The 17,127-nt window shown below is 43.6% G+C and overlaps 1 protein-coding gene across 13 annotated transcripts in view; it reads right to left on the bottom strand.

Annotated features, from left to right (window-relative positions):
- The window catches only part of cfap54 (cilia and flagella associated protein 54), a 482,407-nt gene that overhangs the window by 416,925 nt on the left and 48,355 nt on the right, over positions 1–17,127 (bottom strand). For all 13 annotated transcript variants that reach the window (XM_072241335.1, XM_072241340.1, XM_072241339.1 and 10 more), the window contains one exon: positions 1,357–1,555. In XM_072241335.1, coding sequence (XP_072097436.1) covers positions 1,357–1,555 — 199 coding nt within the window. The remainder of the gene's footprint in view (positions 1–1,356; positions 1,556–17,127) is intronic.

The following is a 17,127-nucleotide window of genomic DNA, read 5'->3' as shown; positions in this document are numbered from 1 at the left end:
AGAAAGCCAGTACTTCAAGTCCTGGCACCATCCTCGTAAATCTCCCCTACACTTTCCAATGTAAAGACATCCTTCCTATAACAGGGTGATTAAAACTGAAGACAATATTCCAAATGTGGCCTCACCAACATCTTATACAACTGCAACATTTCACCCCAGCTTCTATACTCAGTATCCTGACTGATGAAGGCCAGTGTACCAAAGGCCTTTTCACCACACTGTGTGTGATGCCACTTTTGGGAAACTATCTATTTGCACTTCTAGGTCCCTCGATTCTACAATTCTCCCCAAATCATACCATTCAATGTGGAAGACCTACCCTTGTTTGGCTTCCCTAAATCCAACACTTCATATTTATCTGGATTAAACTCCATTTGCCATTTCTCAGCCCACTTATCCAGCTGATCAAAATCCCACTAATTCTTTATAACCTTATTCACTGTCTATGGTTCCACCTATTTTTGGGTCATATGCAAACTTACTAATCATGCCTTGTATATTCTCAAAATCATTGGTATGATAAACAAAGATGGGCCCAGTGCTGACCCCTGAGACACACCACTAGTAACAGATCTCCATTCCAATAAACAACCTTCCACCACCACTCTTTGCTTCCTAGTATCAAACCAATTCTGATTTCAGCTTGCAAGCTCTCCCTGGATCCAATGCAACCTGTCCAGAGCAGCATACCATGTGAACCTTATCTCCCTGGTTACTCTGTTCTTTAATCTCATTAGTTTCTCCTTCATCTTCCCTGCCAAAGCTATCTCATTTCCCTTTTTTGCCCTCCTGATTTCCTTCTTAAATATACTCTGCTCCTCCAGGGATTTATTTGAGCCCAGCTGCCTATACCTGACTCATACTTCCTTCTATTCCTGACCAGAGCTTCAATATCTCTTATCAGCCAGGATTCCATACTCCTGCATCCCTGCTCTTCACTCTAACAGGACCATTCAGTCCATGACCTCTTGCTATCTCACTTTTAAAAGCCTCAAATGGCTGATTGCAAGGTTCTTGCATTCCAAAATGCCAAAGTAAGTCCCAGCAACAGTTAAGGGTAATTGGGCAAAATGGTAGCCAATCACAATTGAATTACAAGCAAATCAGAGCTGTTCTATTGAGAGGGAACCCTAAATAACAAGACTTTTGGTCTGAACATGCATTGACCAGGAGAACTACAAAAGGACGTCTAGGGACAAAAGGACAACAGCTTACTCCACGTGATTCATCCATTATAAATGGGACAGCTTTTATGTTACAATTCAGTCCTTTTTAATGACAAGTATAATTGAAGGGAGGCTAAATCTAGAATGATACAAGTTAAGCAGTGTAAAAAAAAAGTGTAGAATATCACACCTGAAATGAGTAGCAAGCCTGCCAGGAAAAGTTCCATTGTCACATCAAGTACCTCCTGCTCAGCTGGAACAGGAGGCTTAGTTTGCAGAACACGACGATTACCACCTGACAAAGCTTCTGAAATAGCAAGAAACTGGGCTGCACTGCCATTAAACATTTCCACCAACAAAAATTCTGTGGGATTGTGTGGCCAGGGTTGCTGTAGAAAATAAAAGAAGAACCATTAATCCAGAAAAAAACAACATAATAAAAACACCAACATAACTTGTTTCATTCATTGAGCTAAGAAATATTTGCCTGGTGAACTATCAAGCTTGTAGGTGAACATCTAAATAGTTCAGGATTTAGTATAGAAAACAATCTTGGGTTCTGTCCAATCTATCCATTTGCAGTAGCACCTCACTACACCACTTTCATGCTTCAGAATCGGAATCAGAATCCTCTATTATCGCCAAGTATGTGGACACATACAGGGAATTTGATGCCGGTTTCCCTGAGCTCTCACTGTACAGAATCAAAAAGCAAACAAAACAATAGTGCAAATATCGTGAACTATATACAATGAGGTATACCTGTGTATGTACAGGTGTTCTTGGTTTATAATAGACTAAAATTCAAGTGTTCATAAGACTGATGGCATATGGAAAGAAACTGTTCTTGTACCTATTTGTCTTGGCATACAGTGATCTAAACCGCCTACCAAAAGGAAGGCATTGGAACAGGTGATGTCCAGGGTGTGATGGGTCTACAATGATCCTGCTTGCTCGCTTCCTGACTCTAGATGCATACAAGTCCTGGATCGAGAGCAGTTTCACACCAATAATCCTTTCCGCAGCCCTAACGGTTCTTTGGAGTCTATTCTTGTCTTGTTTCGTAGCTGATCCAAACCAGACAGTGATGGATGAACAGAGGACAGACTGGATTATCCCTGAATAGAATTGAATCAGCAGCTCCTGAGGCAGGTTGTACTTCCTGAGTTGACATAGGAAATACAAACTCTGCTGAGCCTTTTTGATAAGAGTGTCCGCATTGGGTGTCCACTTCAGGTCCTGGGAGATTGTGACACCCAGAAAACCTGAAAGTCTCCACAGCAGACACAATACTGTTGAATATAGTGAGTGGGGGGAGTATTGCGGCACTCCTCCTGAAGTCCACTGTCATCTCCACAGTCTTGAGCATATTTAGCTCCAGATTGTTCTGACCACACCAGAGGGCCAGCCGTTCCACCACCCGTCTGTATGCAGACTCATCACCGTCTCGGATAAGGACAATGACAGTTGTGTCATCTGCAAACTTCAGGAGTTTAACAGATGGATCCTGTGAGGTGCAGCCATTAGTGTAAAGGGAAAAGAGCAGTGGGGAGAGCACACATCTCTGGGCAGCACCGGTACAGATTGTCCAGGTGCTAGAAATGATGCTCCCCAGCCTCACTTGCTGCACCCTGTCAGTCAGGAAGCTTGTGATCCACTGACAGATGGCGGGGGAGACAGTGAGTTGGGTGAGTTTGGAGTGGAGGATTTCTGGGTCGAGTGGACGAGTGGAGTGGAGGATTTCACTGGTCTATCTTCTCCAATCTCAATTACCCTCATATCCTTATAGACCGGCCTTTCTCAACCTTTAAGCCCTGGCGGAACCCTTGAAATAATTTTCAGGTCTCAGGGAACCACTGTGTAAAAGTGATTATATCTACAGCTCATGGTATGCTAGTAAGTTGTAGATATAATAATCCAAAAATAATTGTCAATGCTCTTTTGAGTAGAGAATGAATTTTTAGCCAGCCTTTCTTGAAAACAAAACAGGTAGTTAAGCTTAGCTTACCTTTCTTGAAATTAATCTCTTTCCTTCCCTTTCATAAATTTTAAAAATTCATAAGGCAAACATAATAAATTTCTGTTAAATAACTGGCGTAAGCCAAAATGGCAGTTAATTTTTCTAAAGGTAGGCTTGGTATATTTAATTTAAATAAAGGCTGTAAATTGATTCAACTTACGAAAATTTATTGACAATATTGAAGCAGTGTGGTGTGACAATGTCAGAATTTTGTTTTACAAGAGAAACAAATCTCCCATGGAGCCAACCATTGATAGGCCACCATCAGTACAGATGCCAACACAATTCTTCCAAGACAAACCTTTTGTTTCCAGATATGAAAAACAAACATTAACTATATCTTGGCCTTTGCTTGTTTTGAGCAGCTCTTTGCAACAGAAAAAAATTATTGAATTTCACTATCATTTACAAATCTTACAAATACCATTTATTGGTGAAATCTGTTGGCTCATCAACCTATATAGAGAAGCTGTTGTTTTTTAGTTTATCACACCAAACTTCTTCAGCATCACGACATGTCATCAACACGCCGACTTATTGTACTGTTTGAGAGTGAAACATTTTCAATTTCTCATACAACATCTTGTCCTAGCATTTTACATGCTGGCATCACTGTGTTCTCACCAACTGTGTGGCTTTTCCTTTTTGGGGTAATAACTTCTGCTACTAAATAATTTGGTTCCTGACCTTTTTACTGTGACTTTATTAACAAAAACTTTACTCTGTTTGTTTTGAGATTTCAATAGTCGTTTAAAATAATCAGCACTTTTACGTGTCATATGGCTGTGATTTATAGTTATAAGCATCTTTTCAATTTTGCTGGAGCCATCGCTGTATTTGTAAGTTGTTTGTCATAGACTAGGCACAATGGAATGGAACAACTTGGATAAGTAGCTTTCATTGTAAATATGGACATTTTTGTGTCTGTTGTTGCATAATAAGAACAGCATAATGAATAACTATGAAGGCGGAGCTTAGGAGGGATAATGGCGCCTAACGGCAACTCCTTTGCTTGCATCTTCAGAAACAGCTCTATTTCCATCTTTCATATCTTTATTTTTCCCTTTCAGGGTTCTTTCGAAGACCCTGACCTGGAGTTACATGCAGGCTTCGGTTCTTTGCAAGAATGGGACCCGTTCTCAGGGTTCTACAACCAGCCATTATTCAACATGCCAAGGGTTTGGCCTGAGTGTCTCGATAGTGTTTGAAAGCCGAAGATCTCGGGGCTCTGGAGATGGGCAGATCGAGGGTCGGTGCCATGGCAGGAGACTCGTGTATCATCGGGGAGGCCGGAAAATCTTTCACTTTGGGCCCGAAGACCAGAAGTCTTTGCGATCTTTGGACACAGAGCTTAAAAAAGCAACAAAACGGACTTTTAACATCGTAAACCAGAGGGCTGTTGTTATGTCTCCTGCTCGCTGTGAAAATGGAGGACACCTCCCTCTCCCTTGCCAGGGAGAGAGAGACCTGTAATTTGTCAAATGTCAGATGAAATGCGAAGCCTTTGGGGTAACTTTGGTCTGTGTCTTTGCTAATGCTTAGCACACGCTTGGGCTCAGTGATGGTACCAATGCACGTTTTTTTTTGCTGGTGGGGGTAGGGGGGATCGTTGCTCACTGCCACTTACACGCAGGAGGGGGAGCTGGGGGGGGAGACTTTGGGGTTCTCACATTTAACTGTTCATTCTTTGGGCACATAAAGTATCTCAGGATGTATATTGTATACATTTCTCTGACATTAAATTCAACCTTTGACCCTTTGAATCTTTGAACTAAATGAGAAAACTGCAAGAAACATAAAAACTTCACAAGACAATTCATTTCTAACCTACATAATCTACCTTTTGCAACATTTACGAGAGCAAAACAGCAGGCCAGCAGCTGAGTTGCAGCATGTAAAAATTCCTTCTAATTTTCTACTACAGTGGTAGATTGTTCACTCCCATAAATCAGTTGGTGGCACGTAAGGGGAAATTAGAGGATATAATTCAGGAGGGAGAGACTGACATCACAGTCCAAGCTGGGAAAGTCTAGTCAATGTTCAGAAAGTGCACTTCACGCTCATCATCAGCCAACTGTCCTCCCCTCCATGCAATATGGCACTCACTAATTATCAACAGCCTCCTCTATCTCCCATCAAAAACTGAGTATGGACTCAACCAAATAAGCACAGTCCTACAGTGCACCACCATACAGAGCTGAGATTGCTAACACAACTGCTCAGTCACTGCCCACCACTGCAGGTGCTAGCATCGTTAGCATCACCAATGTGCAAAGTTCAAAGAACGATGTTTATTTCTTTTATCACGATCTTTCACGGAACCCTTAGCAACCTGTCGTGGAACCCCAGTTGAGAAACCCTGCTATACAGTAAAGTGACTGGAGAAGGTTTTAAGCTGGCCTGGCAGGAAAAGAATGGGGAGTGGCAAAATCCATGTGGAAGATGGTAGTTGATCAAGTCAGAATCAGGTTTACTATCACCAGCATATATCATGAAATTTGCTTAGTTAGCACCAGCAATACATGATCATTTAGAAAAAGTAAGTATATTTATGTATATTAAATAGTTAAATTAAAACTAGTTCAATAACAGAAATAATATTGAAAAAGTGAGGTAGTATTCATGGGTTCAATGTCCATTTAGGAATCGAATGGCAGAGGGGAAGAACCTGTTGCTGAATCACTGAGTGTGTGCCTTCAGGTTTCTGTACTTCCTGATGGTAACAATGAAAAGAGGGAATGTCCTGGGTGATGGAGGTCCTTAATGATGGATATTGAACCCGTGAGCACTACCTCACTTCTTTAAATATTATTTCTGGTCTTGCATGATTTTTAATCTATTTAATATACAAATAGTGTAATTGATTTACTTATTTATTACTATTTTTTCTTCTTCTATATTATGTATTGCATTGAACTGCTGCTGCTAAGTTAACATATTTCGCGACACATGTGGGTGATAATAAACCTGATTCTGATTCTTTCTGAGGTACCACTCCTTGACGATGTCTTGGATACTGATATCAGTATTACAGTGGAGTAAAGGGAATTACAGAGCATGAGAGAGGAGTTATCCAGAATTGATTTTAAAAGAACAATGGTAGGGATGATAGCAGAACAGAAATGTCTGGAATTTCCAGAAGTAATTCGGAAGGCAAGGCACACACACGTCCCAAAGAGGAAGAAGGAAAAATGACATAACTGTGGCTAACAAGAGAAGTCAAAGCCAACATAAAAGCCAAAGAGAGGGCATATAATAGAGCAAAAATTAGTGGGAAATTAGAGGATTGGGAAGCTTTTAAAACCCAGAAGGCAAATAAAAAAAGTCATTAAGGTAAAGATGAAATATAAAAGTAAGCTAGTCATTAATATTAAAGAGGATACCAAGTCTCTTCAGATACTAAAGTGTAAAAGAGAGGTGAGAGTGGGTATTGGACCACTGGAAAATGATGCTGAAGAAATAGTAATGGAGGACATTGAAATGGTGGGTGAACTGAATGTGTATTTTGCATCAATCTTCATGGCAGAGAACACTAACAGTATGGTGGAAGGTCCAAGTGTCAGGGATTATGAAGTGTTCAAAGTTACCAAAACTAGACAGAAGGTTCTTGGGAAACTGAAAGGTCTGAAGCTAGATAAGTCACCTGGACCAGATCGTGTACACCCTAGTGTTCTGAAAGAGGTGGCTGAAAAGATCGTGGAGGCATTAGTAATGATCTTTCAAGAATCACTCAACTCTGGAATGGTTCCAGAAGACTGGAAAATTGCAAATGTCATTCCACTCTTCAAGAAAGGAGACGGGCAGAAGGAAACTATATGCCATAGTCAACATGCTTTTCTCAAAGGAAATTCTTGCCTTGATAAATCTCCTGGATTCTTTGAAGAAATAACAAGCAGGATAGGCAATGGAGAATTGGTTGATATTGTGTACTTGGTATTGTATACTTTCAGAAGGCTTTCACAAGGTGCCACACATGAGGCTGCTTAACAAGCTACAAGCCTATGGCATTACAGAAAAGAGTCCAGCATGGATAAAGCAGTGGCTGACTGGCCAGAGGCAAATAGTGAAAACAAAGGGAGCCTTTTCTGGATGGTTGCCAGTGACTAGTGGTGTTCCACAGGGGTCTGTATTGAGACCAATTCGTTTTACATTACATGTTAATAATTTGGATGATGGAATTGATGGCTTTGTTGCGAAGTCTGCAGATGATATGAAGGTAGGTGAAGAGGCAGGTAGTTATGAGGAAATAGAGAGGCTACAGAAGGACTTAGGCATTAGGAGAATGGGCAAAGAAATGGCAGATGAAACACACTGTGGGGAAGCGTATGGTCATGCACTTAGGTAGAAGAAATGAATTTATTTTTAAATGAAGAGAAAATACAAAAAAAACTGAGGTGCAAAAGACTTTGGAGTCCTTGTGCAGGATTCCCTAAAGGTTAATTTGCAGGTTGAGTCTGTGGTGAGGAAGGCAAATGCAATGTTAGTATTCATTTCAAGAAAACTAGAATATAAAAGCAAGGATATAATGTTGGGACTTTACAAAGCACCAGTGAGTCCTCACTCCTATATTTTATGGTCTAATGGTCTACTACAGAGGCTAGTACCCAAGATAGAATGGACTAATTTTACAATTTTCTGTAATTTCTTTTGATCCTGTGCAGTAGCGACACCGCCCCCCCCCCCAAATACCACCACGTGATCTGCCTGTCAAAATGTTCTCCACAGTACATCTGTAGAAATTTAAGTGTTAAGGTGACAAATCAAACCTCCTCAAGCTCTTCAGGAAATATAGCCACTGTCTTGTGTTCTTTATAGCTGCATTGATATGTTGGGAACAGGTTAGATCGTCAGAGACCTTGACACCCAGGAACTTGAAATTGCTCACTGTCTCCATTTCTGATCTCTCTATGAGGATAGGTTTGTGTTCCCTCAACATACCCTTTCTGAAGTCCACAATCAGCTCTTTGGACTTACTGACATTGAGTTGAAGGTTGTTGCTATGACACCACTCAACCAGCTCGTATATCTTATTCCTATTCATCCTCTCATCTCCATCTGAAATTCTACCAACAATGTTTGTATCATCAAATTTATAGATGGCATTTGAGCTACACCTAGCCACACAGTCAAGGGTATAGAGAGAGTAGAGATGTGGGCTAAGCACACATGCCTGAGATGCGCCAGTGTTGATCATCAGAGAGGCGGAGGTATCATTACCAATCGCAAGGTTGTGGTCTTCTGGTTAGGAAGTTGAGGGTCCCAGTTGCAGAGGGAGGTACAGAGACCCAGATTTTGTAGCCTTGTCAATTAGCACTGTGGGAATGATGGTGTTAAACATTGAGCTATTGTCAACGAACAGCATCCTGCTATGGGTGTTTGTATTGTCCAGGTGATCTAGGGCCGTGTGAAGAGCCATTGAGATTATGTCTGCTGTAGATCTATTGTGGCATAGGCAAATTGCAGTGGGTCCAGGTCCTTGCTGAGGCAGGAGTTGATTCAAGCCTCTCAAAGCATTTCATCACTGTAGGTGTGAGTGCTACTGGATGATGGTCATAGTATCAGGGGAAGGGAGGGGGGGGGGGAGGAAACATCGACTCAGACCTTGAAAGGCCTGCATCAGGCATTCTCATGCCTTACAAGGCACAGATTGGAAGTCTGTGTGGGGCGCCACTCCTCACACAGACACCAGATCAATGTGTGGTTAAGTAAGTGCCTTGCTTAAAGACACAAACATGCTGCCACAGCTGAGGCTCGAACTAGCAACCTTCAGATCACTAGACAAACATCTTAACCACTTGTCATAGAATCAAATGAGACTTAAAGAACTAAAGAACCAAAGATTAAGGATGCAAAGAATGTTTCGTCAGTTTAATTGCCGATATTTTAATGAAAGATATTAAGAAATAGAAACAAATGAAAAAAACAGATAAACAGGTAAGAGTAGGACACAGAAGCAACTTTTGCGATGTAGCAACTCAGAGCCTGTTCACAATATCAATTGGCAGGATAGGTGGGCATAAACTGACAAAAGCAATTCAATCCAGGTAAGTGTGAGGTAATGCATCAGGCGAAGGCAAATCAAACATAATAATGGGTCAAACATTATTTGGTGTAGACAAATGGAAGGATGTTTGAGTGTATGCCCACAGATCCCTGAAGACAGATTCTTGGTGAAGACAAGGTAAATGCCAAGAGGAGGTTTCCACTCGTATGAGAGTCCAGAACAAATGAGCTTGGCCTCAGATTAAGGGGACGTCCATTGAAGACCAAGAAAGAATTCAAAGTTCAAAATAAATTTATTATCAAAGTATATATCTGTCACCATATATAATCCTGAGATTTCTTTTCTTGCGGATGTACACAGTAAATCCGAGAAACACGATAGATTCAATGAAAGACCAAAACAGGATGGTCAAACAACCAATGTACATTAGACAATACAAAATATAATAATAATAAACAAATAAGCAATAAATATTGAGAACATGAGGTGAGAGTCCTTGAAAGTGAGTCCACAGGTTGTGGGAATACATCAGTGATGGGGCAAGTTAAGCTGAATGAAATTATCCCCTCTGGTTCAAGAGCCTGATGATTGAGGGGTAATAACTGTTCCTGAACCTGGTGGTGTGCATCCTGAAGCTCCTGTACTTTCCTCCTGATAGTAGCGGCAAGAAAAGAATGTGGCTTGGGTGAAGGGGGTCCTTCATGATGCATGCTGCTTTCCTGCAACAGTGCTCCATGTAGATGTGCTCAAAGGTGGGGAGTGCTTCACCTGTGATGGACTAGGCCATATGCACTACTTCTTGTAGGATTTTCTAGATTATGTAGAATGTCTTCTCTCAGAAGGTATGAATCTTTGGAATTTGTGGCAGAGTTCCTGTCTATACTTAAAGCCAAGACTGATAGATTTCTAACCAATAATAGAATCAAGATACATCTGAAGAAAGATGCTTTTACAAGATCCAATTTAATAGGAGAGCAGGCTCTGTTCAGTCCTGCTCTGCCATTTAGTAGGATCTTAGCATGTCCACATTCTTCTTGTATTCTCATGGTCTAGCAAGTAGTTATAGAACATAGAATAGTACAGCACAGTACAGGCCCTTCGGCCCACAATGTTGTGCCGACCCTCAAACCCTGCCTCCCATATAAGCCCCCACCTTAAATTCCTCCATATACCTGTCTAGTAGTCTCTTAAACTTCAATAGTGTATCTGCCTCCACCACTGACTCAGGCAGTGCATTCCACACACCAACCACTCTCTGAGTAAAAAGCCTTCCTCTAATATCCCCCTTGAACTTCCCACCCCTTACCTTAAAGCCATGTCCTCTTGTATTGAGCAGTGGTGCCCTGGGGAAGAGGCGCTGGCTATCCACTCTATCTATTCCTCTTATTATCTTGTACACCTCTGTCATGTCTCCTCTCATCCTCCTTCTCTCCAAAGAGTAAAGCCCTAGCTCCCTTAATCTCTGATCATAATGCATACTTTCTAAACCAGGCAGTATCCTGGTAAATCTCCTCTGTACCCTTTCCAATGCTTCCACATCCTTCCTATAGTGAGGTGACCAGAACTGGACACAGTACTCCAAGTGTGGCCTAACCAGAGTTTTATAGAGCTGCATTATTACATCGTGACTCTTAAACTCTATCCCTTGACTTATGAAAGCTAACATCCCATAAGCTTTCTTAACTACCCTATGTGAGGCAACTTTCAGGGATCTGTGGACGTGTACCCCAAGATCCCTCTGCTCCTCCACACTACCAAGTATCCTGCCATTTACTTTGAACTCTGCCTTGGAGTTTGTCCTTCCAAAGTGTACCACCTCAGACTTCTCTGGGTTGAACTCCATCTGCCACTTCTCAGCCCACTTCTGCATCCTATCGATGTCTCTCTGCAATCTTTGACAATCCTCTACACTATCTACAACACCACCAACATTTGTGTCATCTGCAAACTTGCCAACCTACCCTTCTACCCCCACATCCAGGTCGTTAATAAAATCACGAAAAGTGGAGGTCCCAGAACAGATCCTTGTGGGACACCACTAGTCACAATCCTCCTATCTGAATGTACTCCCTCCACCACCACCTTCTGCCTTCTGCAGGCAAGCCAATTCTGAATCCACCTGGCCAAACTTCCCTGGATCCCATGCCTTCTGACTTTCTGAATAAGCCTACCGTGTGGATCCTTGTCAAATGCCTTACTAAAATCCATATAGATCACATCCACTGCACTACTCTCATCTATATGCCTGGTCATCTCCTCAAAGAACTCTATCAGGCTTGTTAGACATGATCTGCCCTTCACAAAGCCATGCTGACTGTCCCTGATCAGACCATGATTCTCTAAATGTCTGTAGATCCTATCTCTAAGAATCTTTTCCAACAGCTTTCCCACCACAGACGTAAAGCTCACTGGTCTATAATTACCCGGACTATCCCTACTACCTGTTTTGAACAAGGGGACAACATTTGCCTCCCTCCAAACCTCCGGTACCATTCCCGTGGACAACGAGGACATAAAGATCCTAGCCAGAGGCTCAGCAATCTCTTCTCTCGCCTCGTGGAGCAGCCTGGGGAATATTCCTTCAGGTCCCGGGGACTTATCTGTCTTAATGTATCTTAACAACTCCAACACCTCCTCTCTCTTAATATCAACATGCTCCAAAACATCAACCTCACTCATATTGTCCTCACTATCATCAAGTTCCTTCTCATTGGTGAATACCAAAGAAGTATTCATTGAGGACCTCGCTCACTTCCACAGCCTCCAGGCACATCTTCCCACCTTTATCTCTAATCGGTCCTATCTTCACTCCTGTCATCCTTTTGTTCTTCACATAATTGAAGAATGCCTTGGGGTTTTCCTTTACCCTACTCGCCAAGGCCTTCTCTTGCCCCCTTCTTGCTCTTCTCAGCCCCTTCTTAAGCTCCTTTCTTGCTTCCCTATATTCCTCAATAGACCCATCTGATCCTTGCTTCCTAAACCTCATGTATGCTGCCTTCTTCCACCTGACTAGATTTTCCACCTCACTTGTCACCCATGGTTCCTTCACCCTACCATTCTTTATCTTCCTCACCGGGACAAATTTATCCCTTACATCCCGCAAGAGATCTCTAAACATCAACCACATGTCCATAGTACATTTCCCTGCTAAAACATCATCCCAATTCACACGCGCAAGTTCTAGCCTTATAGCCTCATAATTTGCCTTTCCCCAATTAAAAATTCTCCTGTCCTCTCTGATTCTATCCTTTTCCATGATAATGCTAAAGGCTAGGGAGCAGTGGTCACTGTCCCCCAGATGCTCACCCACTGAGAGATCTGTGACCTGACCCGGTTCATTACCTAGTACTAGATCTAGTATGGCTTCCCCCTGGTCGGCCTGTCCACATACTGTGACAGGAATCCATCCTGGACACACTTAACAAACTCTGCCCCATCTAAACCTTTGGAACTAATCAGGTGCCAATCAATATTAGGGAAGTTAAAGTCACCCATGATAACAACCCTGTTATTTTTGCACCTTTCCAAAATCTGCCTCCCAATCTGCTCCTCTGTATCTCTGCTGCTACCAGGGGGCCTATAGAATACCCCCAGAAGAGTAACTGCTCCCTTCCTGTTCCTGACTTCCACCCATATTGACTCAAAAGAGGATCCTGCTACATTACCCACCCTTTCTGTAGCTGTAATAGTATCCCTGACCAGTAATGCCACCCCTCCTCCCTTTTTTCTGCCCTCTCTATCCCTTTTAAAACACTGAAATCCAGGAATATTGAGAATCCATTCCTGCCCTGGTGCCAGCCAAGTCTCTGTAATGGCCACTACATCATAATTCCATGTATGTATCCAAGCTCTCAGTTCATCACCTTTGTTCCTGATGCTTCTTGCATTGAGGTACACACATTTCAGCCCTTCTACCTTACTGTGTTTACACCGTTTATTCTGCTTCTCTTTTGTCAAAGCCTCTCTGTATGTTAGATCTGGCTTTACTCCATGCACTTCTTTCACTGCTCTATCGCTCTGGGTCCCATCCCCCTCGCAAATTAGTTTAAACCCTCCCGAACCATGCTAGCAAACCTACCTGCAAGGATATTGCTCCCTCTCGAGTTCAGGTGCAACCCATCCAATCCGTACAGGTCCCACCTTCCCCAGAAGAGATCCCAATGATCTAAAAATCTAAAACCCTGCTCCCTGCACCAACTCCTCAGCCACACATTCAACCGCCTTCTCCTCCAATTCTTACCATCTCTGTCACGTAGCACCGGCAGCAATCCTGAGAACGTCATCCTTGAGGTCCTGTTCTTCAGCCTTCTGCCTAATTCCCGAAACTCACACTTCAGAACCTCATCCCTCTCCTGCCTATGTCGTTGGTCCCAATATGTATCATGACTTCTGGTTGCTTTCCCTCTCGTACCAGGATGTCGTGCACCCGGTCAGAGACATCCCGGACCCTGGCACCCTGGAGGCAACAAACCATGCGGGTGACCTTCTCACGTCCACAAAATCTCCTGTCTGCTCCCCTGACTATAGAGTCCCCATTGACGACAGCTCTGCTCTTCTCCGTCCCACTCTTCTACACCACAGGGTCAGACTCAGTGCCGGAGGCCCTGCCACTGTGGCTCACACCTGGTCGGTCGTCCCTGCCAACAGTATCCAGGATGGTAAACTTATTATTCAGGGGAATGGCTACAGGGGTGTTCTGCACTACCTGTCTGCTCACCCTCACTTTCCCCCCTCTGACTGTCACCCAGCGACCTGCTTCCGACAGCCTAGGTATGACTACCACCCTGTAGCTCTCGTCTATGACTGCCTCATTCTCCCTTATGAGTCGAAGGTCATCCAGCTGCTGCTCCAGATTCCTTACATGGTCTTCCAGATAGCCCAGCCATATGCACTTCTGGCAGATGTGACTCTGCGGGAGAGGAGCGTTCCCCCAAGACTGCCACATCTCACATGACAGGCACATCACCGTCTCAGGAGACCATTGTAAAAACTAACTGCGAGCTAGCTTGCCCTCTGCCTCTTCTCGTTGAAGCCTCTCAAGTCAAAGCCTCAAAGCTCCACTCCTTCACTGGCCCATTCACGCTCTGGCTGCTTTCCATGATGCTTAAAAAGGCTGTAGGGATTTATTAGTTAGGGCATAATACGCAAGGGCAAGAGGGCACAGAAAACACTTATTGTGCAAGTTAGAGATCTATTTACAGTCAGAATCAGATCAGGACAGGTTTATTATCACTGATGTATGAAATTTGTTGTTCTGGAGCAGCAGTACAGTGCAATACACAAATTACTATTCATTGCAATAGGAATACATAAAAAATAAATAAATAGTGCAAAAAGAGAGCAAAACACTGAGGAAGTGTGAATGGGTTCATTGACCATTCATAAACCTGATGGTGGATGAAAAGAAGATATTCCTAAATTGTTAAGTGTGCATCTCACTGATGGTAGTAATGAGAAGAGGACTTATCCTCGTTGGTGAGGGTCGTTAATGATTGATGCCACCTTTTTGGGGCATTGCCTTTTGAACACGTCCTCCATGGTAGAGGCTAGTGCCCATTATGGAGCTGACTGAGTCCACAAGCCTCTGCAGCCTTTTCCAATCCTATGCACTGGTCCCTCCATACCAGTCAGTGATGCATCCAGTCAGATTGCTCTCCATGGTACATCTGTAGAAATTTGCTAGAATGTTTGGTGACATACCAAATCTCCTCAAACTCTGAATGAAATATAGCCTTCTTTGCAATTGTATCAATACATTGGGCACTGGCTAGATCTTACAAAACGTTGACACCCAGGAACTTGAAGCTCCTCACCCTTTCCGCTGCGGACCCTTCAATGGTTACAACTATGTGTTCTACTTGGTCTTACTGATGTTGGATGCAAGGTTGTTGTTGCATCACCACTCAATGAGCCAATTTATTTCACTCTGAATGAAGAAGTTCCTCTTAAACGTTTCACCTTCCACTGTTAACCCATGATCTCTAGTTCTAGTCTCACCCAACCTTAGTGGAAAAAGCCTGCTTTTATTTACCCTATCTATACCCCTCATAATTTTGTATACCCCTATCAAATCTCCCCTCATTCTCCTACACTCCTAGGAACAAAGTCCTAGTCTATTCAACCTTTCCCTAGAACTCAGGTCCTCATACCTGGCAACATCTGTGTAAATTTTCTCTGTACTCTTTCAATCTTACTGATATCTTTCCTGCAAGTAGGTGATCAGACTGCACACACTATTCCAAATTAGGCCTAACCAGCGCTTTATATAACTTCAACATAACATCCCAACTCCTGTACTCAGTCAACAACAGGAATTCTGCAGATGCTGGAAATTGAAGCAACACACATCAAAGTTGCTGGTGAACGCAGCAGGCCAGGCAGCATCTCTAGGAAGAGGTGCAGTTGACGTTTCAGGTCGAGACCCTTCGTCAGGACTAACTGAAGGAAGAGTGAGTAAGGGATTTGAAAGTTGGAGGGGGAGGGGGAGATCCAAAATGATAGGAGAAGACAGGAGGGGGAGGGATAGAGCCAAGAGCTGGACAGGTGATAGGCAAAAGGGGATACGAGAGGGTCATGGGACAGGAGGTCCGGGAAGAAAGACCGGGGGGGGGGACCCAGAGGATGGGCAAGAGGTATATTCAGAGGGACAGAGGGAGAAAAAGGAGAGTGAGGGAAAGAATGTGTGCATAAAAATAAGTAACAGATGGGGTACGAGGGGGAGGTGGGGCCTAGCGGAAGTTAGAGAAGTCGATGTTCATGCCATCAGGTTGGAGACGGAATATAAGGTGTTGTTCCTCCAACCTGAGTGTGGTTTCATCTTTACAGTAGAGGAGGCCGTGGATAGACATGTCAGAATGGGAATGGGATGTGGAATTAAAATGTGTGGCCACTGGGAGATCCTGCTTTCTCTGGCGGACAGAGCGTAGATGTTCAGCAAAGCAGTCTCCCAGTCTGCGTCGGGTCTCGCCAATATATAAAAGGCCACATCGGGAGCACCGGACACAGTATATCACCCCAGTCGACTCACAGGTGAAGTGTTGCCTCACCTGGAAGGACTGTTGGGGCCCTGAATGGTGGTAAGGGAGGAAGTGTAAGGGCATGTGTAGCACTTGCTCCACTTACACGGATAAGTCCTTATATACTTCCATCCCCCATCAGGAAGGTTGGATGTCCAGTCCTTATATACTTCCATCCCCCATCAGGAAGGTCTCAAAGCTCTACGCTTCTTTTTGGATTCCAGACCTAATCAGTTCCCCTCTACCACCACTCTGCTCCGTCTAGCGGAATTAGTCCTTACTCTTAATAATTTATCCTTTGGCTCCTCCCACTTCCTCCAAACTAAAGGTGTAGCTATGGGCACCCGTATAGGTCCTAGCTATGCCTGCCTTTTTGTTAGGTTTGTGGAACAATCTATGTTCCGTGCCTATTCTGGTATCTGTCCCCCACCTTTCCTTCGCTACATCGACGACTGCATTGGCGCTGCTTCCTGCACGCATGCAGAACTCGTTGACTTTATTAACCTTGCCTCCAACTTTCACCCTGCCCTCAAGTTTACCTGGTCCATTTCTGACACCTCCCTCCCCTTTCTAGATCTTTCTGTCTCTGTCTCTGGAGACAGCTTATTCACTGACATCTACTATAAGCCTACTGACTCTCACAGCTATCTGGACTATTCCTCTTCTCACCCTGTCTCTTGCAAAAACGCCATCCCCTTCTCGCAATTCCTCCGTCTCCGCCACATCTGCTCTCAGGATGAGGCTTTTCATTCTAGGACGAGGGAGATGTCTTCATTTTTTAAAGAAAGGGGCTTCCCTTCCTCCACTATCAACTCTGCTCTTAAACGCATCTCCCCCATTTCACGTACATCTGCTCTTACTCCATCCTCCCGCCACCCCACTAGGAATAGGGTTCCCCTGGTCCTCACCTACCACCCCACC

This window comes from Mobula birostris, chromosome 23, assembly GCF_030028105.1.
Source record: "Mobula birostris isolate sMobBir1 chromosome 23, sMobBir1.hap1, whole genome shotgun sequence".
Classification (NCBI taxonomy): Eukaryota; Metazoa; Chordata; class Chondrichthyes; order Myliobatiformes; family Myliobatidae; genus Mobula; species Mobula birostris.
Note: the sequence above shows the minus strand (reverse complement) of the source record. Positions and strands in the feature narration are given on the sequence as shown.